We start from the raw sequence: 12,616 nt of genomic DNA, 5'->3' as shown, positions 1-12,616 counted from the left end.
TTCTTCCGTTCTCCGGGGCCGGAAGCAGCCTCTTTTTACGTTTCATCGGACCGGGTTACCTGCTCGATTTATCCTCGTTTTCTCGCAGAGATAGGTTACGGTATGGATAGGAATACGCGAACGGCGTGCGCCGAATCCGAAAATGGGTCGGCCGGCTGTCCCCAAACTCTGGCGTTACATGTGAGGTACAGGTACAGCGGCAAACGACCGTTCACCGCCCCAAGTGAGTTTGGCATTCAAAAGACGTGACGTCATTGAGAGGCAGCTGCCTTTAAAGATTTCAAGAACGGTTCTTTGGTGCCTCGGTGGCACGCGTCTGAATACCTATCCCCGAGTAGGCATGAATATTTATCATTTTTATCCGTGTGTGGGTCTGGCGACCGGAGCTGTTTGGCTTTGCGCGATGGTAAATGGTCCTGGAAGTATTTAGATATGGCGGTTCGTTAAAACAGAAAGTGTTGCAAGGGATAGTCTCCATCCGTTGAACGCTTGCTTTATTATCAGCGTTTCGTTAGTCGCGCTGGTTCTAAGCGGTATTTGAACAGGTTACTTTATACTGCAAACTTTTACTGCATAAAATTCCTTCGTTACTTTGGTCAACGCGCGTTGCGAGAAGCTTTTTTCCGTCAACGTTGTCGAAATCGTACGTACGCGTATAAGATACCGAGAGCCGGCAATAGTTGCTCGGTATAATTTATGGATACGCTTCTCGTAAACAACAACGACCCGGGGACACGAGCGGGCATTCGGCCTGTTCGAAAAACCCGTTTTCGATTGCGTGGGATCTTGAGCCATTTTTAAGACGCGATCTAGGCGCACAGATTCTAGGCCAACGATTTTTATCTCAACCGTCTCGGCCACGCCGCGTATACTGCATGATACAACGCCGACAACGAGACGAGAGCTATTTGTCTGGGAGGAAATTGCGCCGAGTCAGACTCGGGTTACAATTAATGCCTTCGGTAACAATCTACGACAAGAGCGGAAGAACCTGGACCGCAAAACACCGGCTTCGAGTGTCACGCTGGATGTCGAGGCGCAACGCGGTTCGCAGCGACAACGAATTATCCGAGAAAATTGAGAATGTGTCAAGGTGGTTCTGCGTACACCGGAAACCTCGCTGAACGCGTGGAAATCTTTATTTACCCTTGAAAATTCTTAGTGCAGCTCGTTTTTAAAGTGCTGCGTAACCTTTTCGTAAATATGCGCACGGGCAGATAGAATACCTAGGATTTCAAATGGTCGTTAAAGTGTCGATGAAACGGAAAAAACCGACAGCAATTCAAGGATGCCGAATTTTCTCCATACATATGTTGTAACGTGCTTTTATTTTTTATAAAAGACAGAAATTGCAACGTCTTTCCGTTATACGTATAGCGGTTTGTCTTGATCGTGATTTAAACGCGTGCCTATTATTATTGTTTTCATCGCTTCGGTCGGCGATCCCAACTTTCTGTCAGTAACACATTACCACGCATAATTCGCAATCCCGATTAGTCACTGACGTACACGCATACACGAATCCGATACGATTGAGTCACTGGCCTCGGAGCTGGAAGGAATTTTTGCATATAAAGCGAAACGAGGTTTTTCTTCTCTGAACATGTGCCGCTTCTCATCGAATCGACATGATTCGAGTTCTTAGCACTTTGATGGCAAGAACTTTATCTACTGCCCAAATAATCAAATTGATTTCAATCTAGATGGTAGCTTATATACTCGGTAAGCGACATTGCTTGTTGAAACCGTGGTTGATAGGGTCTGGGATCATTACTTCCGATGCGATAAACCCCGGGGAATCCATGCCTACAAAAACTAATCGTTCAAGCGTTTAACATTCCTGCAGTTTGAGAAAGACCGTGGGCCCAAATCTGTCCGTTATAATGATCAAGCTGTTCGGTTGACTTGATCCTGTTTGCCGTTCGGCAATCAGTGGGCAGATCCAGCAATTTATGCCTAACCGAAATGGTGCTAATTTATGTACGAATCATCGCCGACAAGGAGTCGTTGAATTCTCTAAGAGCCAAGCCCCGCCTGGTTTCCCTATGCATAAAATTACGGATAGACTACCATTGTCTAAGAAGCTAATGTCAAACGGCGAAATATCACGCGCGTGACAACCGCGCCCGATAAACAACCCGGGGCTAAAGTTTTCGAATTAGAAATTTAGGTAACACGTGTACACTTGAAGCTAGAAAATTGTTAGCAACGATGTGCCTCGTCATCTGTTACACGTACAGACAGAAATTGAACGGTACATTTCATGCCTAGATAAACATAACTAATCTTAAAACAAGACGTCACGAGTCATTGTTTCGCATGGCAGTTGGGCAATCCAGCTGCTTAATAGAAATTGTATCAACACTCTTGAACTACATATTAATATGATCTCTAATGCTTGGCTAGCGTAAGGAGGAGAGTGGAAAGTTTGTGATTCTAACCATCCTGAAGACGATTAGATAAGTGTAAAGTTTGGTAACGTCACTGTCCGCGTAGCTTCAAATGTTATAAATAAAAACCGCCTTGCTTGATTCTCGGGGTAAAGTGATTGGGAAATTTTTGAATGTAACGTAACAACACGTTTTTAATACGTTCGTCTCCCGCATGCGGTCTAGAACGGTATGATTCCGATAGTTTGCGCACTTTGTATCAGTCGAATGACAAGCAGTCGTGCGAATCCGCTTTTCCTCTTCAACGAGAAAATGATTATTCCCCCAGAATATATCTTATATCTTATTTTACCACGCACACGGCTCGATATTGTCGATGTGAATTCCCCGTTAATTGGTCGCTCGTCACTGGGCATTACATGCACTGGCCCACGCAAACGCAACTTCATAGTGTGTTGTGCAATAGGGATACCGGTAATGACTTTGAATTAATGCTGAGGCCAGCTAAGTTATTCTGAAAATGATTCATAGTAAGTAATTTTTGTCCTCGATGATTCTGCCGATGAAATTACAGGCCCAAAGTTGATTTCCGGGTTTATTTTGTAACCGAATAGTATAACAGAGAAAAATCTTTCGAAACCACGTTTCACCATGCTGTGCATCGGTGTTTATTTCCAACGTCACCTTCAATCATGCATTTTGATGTATGCATACGGACACCTCCTGGCATATCGAATATCCACAATAAAGCTTGTCTTATTATTCCGTTCTGTCAGGCAATGCAATAACATGAAATCATGGATGAATACAACGCACGCGGGTTCCTCGTTCTCACGCAAGAAACATTTCTGATGTTTGTTTGCGCAGCGACGTTAAAATCACAGTGGTTATACGATAACGGCAAATACCAGAAGCTCCGGTAGCAAACGTTCATGGTTCCGAGGTACTGGAAAATACCAACAACATACGTTAGTAAGAATTCACATGTTCACCCACGCCTTAAATAAACGCGGGTGTAGCTCTCGGCTGATACGCGAATCAACGGTAAATTCATGGAACTCCTTCCTCGAGTTGCTACCAACGAATAATCCACCGAGCTATGACATCATGAGTACTACACGTTATTCCACTTCTCTACGGAATTGACAAGAATAGGATTTGCTACCGACGACGACGCCGCGAAAGAGGTAAAAACCGTAACTAAACCCGGGTACGAAAAGGTGTGCATGCGTCAGCAACGAAGAAGAAGAAGAAGAAGAAGAAGAAAAATAAAAAGAAGAAGAAGAGCGGAACGGGCTTCGTTGCAAATGCAGTCTAACGATAAGCCCTAGGCTCCGTTTGAATCTGGACTTGTCAGTAAAGTGGCGCGCTCGAAAAACCGTGCTGTAACTTTCTCTATTCTTTCTCACAGCTCCGACAGTTCAACGAGAGTTTCTAGCCGCTGTTTACCGCATGAAGTACTGCAGGACCCTTTCCAGCTACTCTACTTCAAACATGCACCGCGCTTTTCCGCCGCCAAGAATCACGCAAGGTTTCAAAGGTACAAAGTCGACGTCGAATACCCGCAGACAAAACGGAGGTGAACTCACAGTTCACCGAGCCTTACACCGAAAGCGTGACAAAATTTCAAGACAATCGGACACGACTGTGTTCCGGAACTCTGATCCCGAAACGAATTTTCTACTTTCAGGAGCCGATTCCACGGTCAAAAATTAGAGAAAAATAAAAAATAAAAATCAACCAGTCACTAGAACGCGCTTGAATCTGACCTGGATTTCAACTTGGCCACGATTTTTGAGTCTGGATCACAGTCGCGATGTGCCGCTAATCCAACAGACGCCTTTTGAACTGGCGAATTTACCATCAATGTCACTTCCTCGATCCAATTGCAAGTGCCAGATTCAGACGAGGTGTAAGGTGGCTAGGTACTCGAACAAAACGCCACCCACTGTCCCGCGGTCACAGAAACACGGTGTATATATACCAGAAGGAGCTTTGATCGTGTCAGACGGCCATAAGACTCATTTCGCTACTGCCGCTAAGGCGTTTCAAGAGCGTTGTCGGTAGCTTCGCATCGACGTTGAATTGCGTCATTGGCTTTCGACGATTGCCCAACCGTTGTTATTCAACACCGTGTAACGTTGTAATATGTGCCATCGGTGAACAGCTGACGTGGTGAAGAAGAAGTTCAATAGCATCCCTATTATAATTGCGCGTACATTTGGAACAGTGTCGAGCTGGTGAAACTCACGAGTCTCCTCGAATCATCCGATAAAGCACTTCTGCCGACGACGAAGGGACGTCGATTTTCGTCCCACCATTTTCAATTCCAAAATTCTTCTTTTCAACCGTGGAATATCTCTAATGAATTTATGAAAACTACAGGCATCTGTATGAAAAAAAAAAAACTGGAACCAAACGGCCTCGGTTGGTTAACCTTCGCGCGTTTTCACGGTCGCGTTTATTTCCTTTGTCCAATAAAATTTCGTCACCTGACGATGAGGCGATGCGTACAGGAGCGTCTCTTACAAAAGGCTGCCTGCCCACACCTACGCGCCTTGAACGCTCGTTACATTCGTTATATGGTTACGCCGGACGTTTCATTCTTCCTTCTCAGTTTGCCTTTTTCGTTTCTTCCTATTGTAGAAAATTATTTTCTAAACGACACTAGCTCTGCGTATATTATACTAGTTACAGACCTCGTCCGTCGTAAATGCGGTGAGAATGTAACGATGTATATTATTAATGAACGGTCGATCGATTTGTTCAAAGAGAAAATAAAAAGTAAAATGGATTATGGATAAAAAATTAAAAAAAAAAAACAAAACAATCCTCGCTTCGTCCGATCGTAGCGTCGAGTAATAATTTGAGACCAACATTTCATTCACCTTTCGCGCTGCATTACTGTAGATGAAGCCAGGTGTACACGTAAGTAATCCTTTCAAGCGGAGTACCGAGGGAGGCTGCTACCGTATTTTCCCGGCACTATATTTGACTGGATACTCGATGAAACGGTATTTCCACTGTCATTCCCACCGGATCCTCGTGCTGCGATCCGCGACGCCTACCTCGCGTTCTTAAATTCAAATTTGGAATATCGGCGAGAACGAGAATTAGACGCACCGGGTCCGCGCGGGGTTGCAATCGGATATATTCTCTAAACGACGTTCAACATCACACTGAAGTCCGGTTGGTTGAGCGGAGCCGAGCTCTGGGGACGTAGCGGCAAAAGTGGCTTAAGCTGCCTCTCGGTGGGACAGACAGACTTCTCGTGAAGTGAGCGAGAAGGAGACAGGAGCGATAGAGACGGTCGGCGGAGGTGGAGGAAGGGGGAGAGAGAGAGGAGAGATGAAACAGGTAGGAAACTAAGGAACCTCGCCGGGCGTATCGTCAGCAAAGAAAGGTCCAGCATCCAGCCCAGGTAGCCGGTCCTGCGTTCCCGACGACGCGGACTTCTCCACACCGATCAAGTTTGTCTGGCTTTCCCCTTCGGCCCTTCGTCGGTTTAAGCGCGCGGTCAAACCGCCCCAGAAAAATGTCCTTCGCTTTTGGAACACGCCGCGTGTCAATTGGCCCCTCCCACACGCGCCTCGAGGAATCGGGATTAGATTGAAGCCTCCAAAAATTGTCCAACTGTCAATATCGCAGAGCTAACCTGCGGAAACGCAGCTCGCGTGCGGAACCGGTTCATGCATCGATCAATCCTTGATTCGTTCATGTTATATTTGTTTATCTCAGCAGCGAGCGATCCACGCCCCAAGATCGAGCGATAAGATCTGTGGAACTCTTGATCCTACAGTTGTGTCTGGCTGCCGTGGTAAAGTCTGACCTTACACATGGACGTTAAAAACGCGACGTCGAGTGTTTCGAGGAGATGCGAGCCTCCGACGGGGATTAGAAACGACGCATCTGTGAGACAAAATTTATCGTCTGGTAAGCGGTCAGACTAATTGTAAGCTTTTTACTCTGAAATTCGTCACACCCTACTTACTAAAGTTGAGAGCAAACGAACCTTAATTGTTCAGTTTGAACAACACACTCGACTAATCAGGATAGGAGCATCCAGTCGTGAAAATGTTGCTAACCTTTGAAAGTGGGCAAGTCTTTTCGAAATAATTACGAAGATGGTTACGAGAAATTGGTTTTTGTTTTCCAGAAGCAACGCGGTACAAGTGTACGATATCGAACCTTAGGTCGAAGAGGAAAACTCCATTTTTCTACGAATGAAAAAGATCTCCGTTGTCACATTGAAGATAAGGTGAGGGTCGTGCTGCTTCAATAGCCAAGAATAATACCTGAAGAACCGGAGCCGAATTGTGACAGATATTAAGGGGAATCGTACTGCGAGACCTTCTTTGTTAAATTCAGATACAATAGCCAAGGCCTCTGTAGCAAACCCCATCATAACTGAGTTGTGGCAATAAGCAACGGTGTCTCGATCTGTTTTTTTACCCGGGACAAAAAGCATTATCCAATAAACGTAAGTTTGTCTTGGATGATTGGTGAATTTGGGCTATTTACTCCAGTATCGTACGACACTCGTGAGTTTCGCTGAAAAAAAGTGCCTTTTGAACCGGTTTAAGGAAGCTTCGCACGAGGCTCGAGGAGAATACAGGAGGTTTGTGACCGGAATCACTTCGCGGATGCGTCAAGATTTTTCCTCGAGTTTGAACACGCGATCCGTTTCTCAACGAGACCGATTGATTCTGTTGATTATACATTGTTACAGAGGGTGAAATCACCCGTTTCTTCTCCCTTCCTGATGATCTCGTAGTCGGCATAGATAAAAGAAGTCTAAGCGTTCTTATGTCATAAAACGAATAAGATTGCTGCGTAACGCAGCTTTATTATAAAAACAGTCTTGTTTCTGACTTACAATTAGACGAAGTAGCATACGTCGCAATAAGAACCCTTTTTCCCAGTTTTATTTATCCATGCCTTTGAATCAATTCTTTATTGCTCAAAGAACCCGCATTTTATTTAGTAGCTCAAGGTTAGTTACAATATTGCAGTTATCGACAGAAACTGCATAGCAATGATTTTCAATCAATTTTTCAGCGTCAAGTTGGATCCAGGACGAAGAATTACACCCGTCCAATTAATTAAATCCCGAGCGACGTTGAATTACGCTTCGATCGCGACGAGGTACGAATCTATCAATCTCGCATAACGCTCGTTTCTCCGTATCCTGCGTTCGGCTCTATGATTGTGCTAATGCAAATGCAGCTGGGTGCCAGTTATAGACCAGAAAAATACGACGATTCCCGTCTGGAAGCATGTTTTTCTCGATATTCCAGTCTGCAAAACACTTGCAGTAATTAACGGCAAATTCTCGAGTAATTAATTTCGGCGAGCCAGAATTCCGCGCCGCTCCAAAGTATAAAAGTAGGTAAGCGAAACGATTTGCATGATCAAAACTGTTTGCAGCGTCTCGGTTGTAACGCAACGGGACAAGAGAAAGGTTAAGCTCGACGCGTGCATCTTTTCGTGAACTTTAAGGTTGCGAGTTGTATACGCGGCAGGTTGTTTCTTTGGACATTTTTTACGTTCATTTTTTTTGCAATTGTTAGTGTTACGACAAAATGCTACGGGCGAAAATTCCTCGTTTAATGGGAACGCGCGTGATATGTACATCTACAAGTCGTCGAGACTTCAAGGCTGGGGTTTGTCTATCGTCGATGGAACTTCATGCCGGAATCATAGTCAGAGTCGGCAAAATTTTTATAAAGCTACCGCGAAATATCCATGAGGGTATTTCACTCGAATAGCGAAATTACCGACTAGTGGTGCCTTGTAGTGGTCAAACTAGAAGCGGATCAAACGTCAGTACGTCGGTGGAACAAGTCACGTTCTTTTCTGGTTTTTCGACGAATGAAATAGAGAAAAAACTGCACGGCTTAAAAAGAGTGATAGAAAAAAGAGAATGACTTACGTTTAAAAATTTCATCTCCACTTCCAGCATCTTTAAATTTACGTACGATAATAATTCAGCGATTTGACCGCTCAATTGCAAAGTCGATTGCAGATTCTCTAAACCAGTGAGATTCCGAGCTTTACGCTATAGCCACATAGTTTAATGTAGTTTGGAATAACGTTTGAGGTATACAGAAAAGAGCGGATCACATTGCATCGCAGTAATTACAACAATACCTCGTCACGTTTCTACCGATTGCGGATTCTCGTGAGAAAACAAAAAAAAAAAAAATGGCACACCCGGATTGAACGGATCCACGTACATACGTAGATAAGCCTTTATCGTATAGCTTCAACGCGGCTGATGTGAACAAAGTCTATTTCGTGCTATACGCCCTTATTTTTTTTATTTATTTTTTTTTTTTTTCCACGGACCGATTGTTATTTGCAACAAATTTTGAAGGTCACTTATAATTCTAATCACCCGGAGCGATAAGCCTTATCAACGTCGATTGGATGTACGTGCGCCTCGTATAAACCTATACGAGCCTGCCTGATAGATAAATCGATCAGCACTTTTTGCCAGTGTTTCATAATACGACGCAAACAAGTAATTTTACTTCGCGTGTATTTCCACCCATTAGTATCATACGGTGGTATAACGAAATCTGATGCAATTTCCGTGAGTTCCTTCTGCTTCGCCAACTTTCCAAATTCTCCCCGACTGTTACCGACGGGAATAATGTGAAAATATACATCTACACGTATTTCGAGCCCACTGTCAACCGAATTAAGTGTCACAGAATTACATGGTGTGGCACCGCGCCTATGGGACTCGGGTAATTTGGTCTCGCACACGTATAACGTCACATGTCGGCTTGCGTTATAATTTTTCGTGAAGATGGAATATGCCTGTTCGTGAAACGTATATATATATTACGGTAGATTCCAGTTAGATTATTTCACGTAGGCACTATGGCTTCGCGAATTCCACTTCATTTTTTTTATGTCAATGCTAGAAATGCGCATGAAGAAGTTTGAAGAATGAACTGTTGCTTGATTCTTATAGATTTTTCACGTGCGATTCCTTAAGCCAAACGAAATAACAATTGGAAAATTGAAAATATCAGTACTTGAATACTGTCATTTTGTGTATAGCATTTTTAATCTTCATTCCCAGCTTGAACGGTGTTGGAAATTAGATAAGAAAATTTAATCTCGAAATCTTACCATCTGCGTATAGCTGACCCACTGTTTGGAGTCGATTTTCTTTCGACACGACATCTTTCAGGTATTCCTTTCTTTGCTCGAGGTAAAAATTATTGTTATTACTACTAATTTTAACAACAAGCTAGAGGCGCCTCCAACAATAACACAAATTAAATTTTACGACGGTCGTTACATGGCACAGAACTTCACCGGATAACGGATTCGAGAAATACCCACTTCTGCATTTTCTACACTACATGTATCATAAGCGGTTGATTATGTCAGACGATACCGCGAAGTTATAGAAGTCTCCCGGCCTTTGATAAGACTGTGTTAACAACAGAACGCGGAAGACTAGTTGAACTCGCAAAAAAAAAATTATAATAATAATAAAGACGGTACACTTTAATTTACACTCGATGGACGCACAAAATTTGCGAAATCACTTTGCAGCCGACTTGAAGACCCATCGGAATGAGTGGCAGAAGCTCCTCTCTGCAGCTGGGTGCAAAACCGTCCAAGTGCAGTTGATAACTGGAAGCCGATCCTCGTGTTTAGCGAGCGAAGGCTTCACACACCTTGACGGCGGTGCGTAATGAACTAAAAGTAGCAAGTTTAGCACCCGGAGTCGACGCGTCGATCCCGGCATGACAAGATTTGCACAATTTTTTAACTTATCATCTCGATCCACGCGTGGCCGATCTCGCGCAACAACTCTTTTATCACTGCGGTTAACTGCAGCGATGCGACGTAGGTATCAAACGGTGTCTAGTGTTTTCTCTTTCCTTCTTTTTTATTTCTTTTATGACGCAAATATCGTCGGCGTACGTGTCGCAGGTACGCGGACACCGCGCTGGAACGCTGACTACCGCCGGAACGCGTTTGCTGTTCTTTATAAACGTCGTAACGACGTTTGGTACACTGTTCAAGACGAGGATTCCGACCACACTGAGTCCACAGGCTTTACCAGCTGCAGGGGCCGTTCTACGGCGTGAATCATTATCCCGTGTAGCTCTTAAATAAACGTAATCAAACGAGGCGTGTATTGTACAAATGCGTGTGAAGATAGGTACGTAAAACACTCAGGTTATGCATACACGTTGCGCCAACGATCGTTCAGAGCTATTTGGAATGCTTCGGTCATTTCTCTGTGCCAATATGCAATACAAGGATTGCAACGATTCGGGACAGTCGTTGCGATCGTTCAATCGTTACAACCCGCAACCTTTCGCGCGATTCTGATTCTAATTCACCGGGACCTGTGCAATTAACGGATCTGCAGTCCGCCTTCGTCGACCCGAAGTTCATAATTGCCGGAGCATCACTCCGAACGAGTTACAATTCCGTGCGCGCGCACTCAAGCTTATTCCTACGCTCCGCGAAACGACCGGCCGATTCCGACGCAAAGAAAAGCGGAACGGAACTAAAGCAAAAGTAATTTGCTACGCAAAGCGAGTGACCGGCCAGAGCGAACTCTCCCAAGCAATTCTGGCACGTCGTCGTCGTTGTGGCCGCCGTAGCCGACGAATCACCGGGAGTTCTCATCCGACGCGTTAGGCCGTGCACGGCTTATCTTCAACATTGATAGCCGGACGACGTCTCCACGCAAGACAGAAGTCAACCTTCTGTTCACACGCCGCTCTGAGTAAGCCTGCTTCTCATTTTTACCGGCGACCACATCTCGACTAGAGTGAATCACTTTCAACGTATTAATTATACATCGGTTTTCTCTGCCGCAGCTCGCAGCGATGAGCAGGATTAACTTTGCTCGGGTTCTGTATAACATCGGTAATTTTTAGCCTCGCGTTGCGACGCCATATTGGAGTAACAAATTCTCAACTCGAAGCTTCACAAGTGGATAAAAATTAATTAAAAGCGAGGTATTTGATGAGCTTTTCACGATAGTTTCCTGAGTTGTGAACGTTTTCGTATAGTCAAAACTAGTACCCCTCCGTCAATTCAAATAATTATTTGACCGATTCTCGAAATTGGTTAGAGCAACGGGCTAAAAGTGAACCGACCTAATCGCGCGTGTTACCCTAGCGAGCACGCTGAGTATACTCTTTGAAAACAAAGAGCAGATGTCGAACAACGCGGAATCATATGCGGGCCTGTGGCATTCGCTATGCTTTACATGCTACGTACGCGTAGCCTGTACCATACTTACATACGTACATTATACCTAGATGTGCACGGAGTGGAGTTTGTCAACCTTCGTATAAACTAAAAGGAGAACGAACGAGAGCCTCTCGTGCAACGGCAACGACCCGTGATATGCTGGCGCAAAAATATGCGAACCTGCGAGGTTAGGTCCGGTTAATGGATGTAATCTATGGCGTCTGTGGGTGTGTGTGTGTGTGCGCGTGTAAGCCGCACGTTCAACTCGGCGTAATACTTCCTCGAAGATCCGTTCCTCTAAGGTCAAATAAATTCCGATCGGCGCTCACTCTAGGCCTAGATCCGGCCGGGATAGTGTCAGGTGTAAAAAATATCTACGGACTTCGTGATCGCGAACGAAAGAGAGCGAGTCAAGTCGCTCTTCAGGGATAGATCTGATCGCTGTTACTTAGATATCCCTCAACCGTCGGAAAGGTGCAGGTACGGCCGCTATCGACGATCAAGAATCGTATGTACATTTTCTTCGATCATAATGATCGTGGAACCGTAACACAGTCCGCATCCGCGATATTTCTTTATCCTCGGCAAATAAGCGCGAAAATATTTTTCACGACGAGCCTGGGGAGAATTGATCATCTTTGAGGGAACCCGGCAAGAGGATTAAGTAAGATAAACTGAGCATCAGAAAAATTCCCAATTGCGCGGGCGGCGGCAAATCGTATCTATAATCTGTTAGGACGTATATTGTAAACATCTTGTCAGCAATTATAAGCCGGGGCTAATTGGCAGCTGAAAAATATTGATAGTTGATAGATCTGATGGATTGCAGCAACGTCTTACTCGTTTATTGTCTAAATTCTGATACAACGAAACGCCCCGGATATTCTTCCAACTTTCATGTAGACCCTGTGAAATTACTCAGCCGAGTGTGAAACAGCTGATTACATGTGCCTGCAGCGTTGCTCTGCCGCCTTCATCCAAAAGTG

The 12,616-nt window shown here is 44.6% G+C and overlaps 1 protein-coding gene across 6 annotated transcripts in view; it reads right to left on the bottom strand.

Annotated features, from left to right (window-relative positions):
• LOC107218048 overlaps positions 1-12,616 on the bottom strand; it is a 45,131-nt gene that overhangs the window by 3,851 nt on the left and 28,664 nt on the right. Inside the window, exon 1 of one of the 6 annotated variants that reach the window (XM_015655794.2) lies at positions 9,534-10,907. The exons of 2 other annotated variants lie outside the window; for them this stretch is intronic. In XM_015655794.2, the coding sequence (XP_015511280.1) occupies positions 9,534-9,587 (54 nt within the window). In that variant the 5' untranslated portion in view covers positions 9,588-10,907. Of the gene's footprint in view, positions 1-4,159; positions 4,406-5,278; positions 5,582-9,533; positions 10,908-12,616 lie in introns of those variants that run through there. 3 more of the 6 variants (XM_015655795.2, XM_046733563.1, XM_046733562.1) reach the window with 3 other exon arrangements.

Source organism: Neodiprion lecontei, chromosome 3 (genome assembly GCF_021901455.1).
Source record: "Neodiprion lecontei isolate iyNeoLeco1 chromosome 3, iyNeoLeco1.1, whole genome shotgun sequence".
NCBI classification, from domain to species: Eukaryota; Metazoa; Arthropoda; class Insecta; order Hymenoptera; family Diprionidae; genus Neodiprion; species Neodiprion lecontei.
Note: the sequence above shows the minus strand (reverse complement) of the source record. Positions and strands in the feature narration are given on the sequence as shown.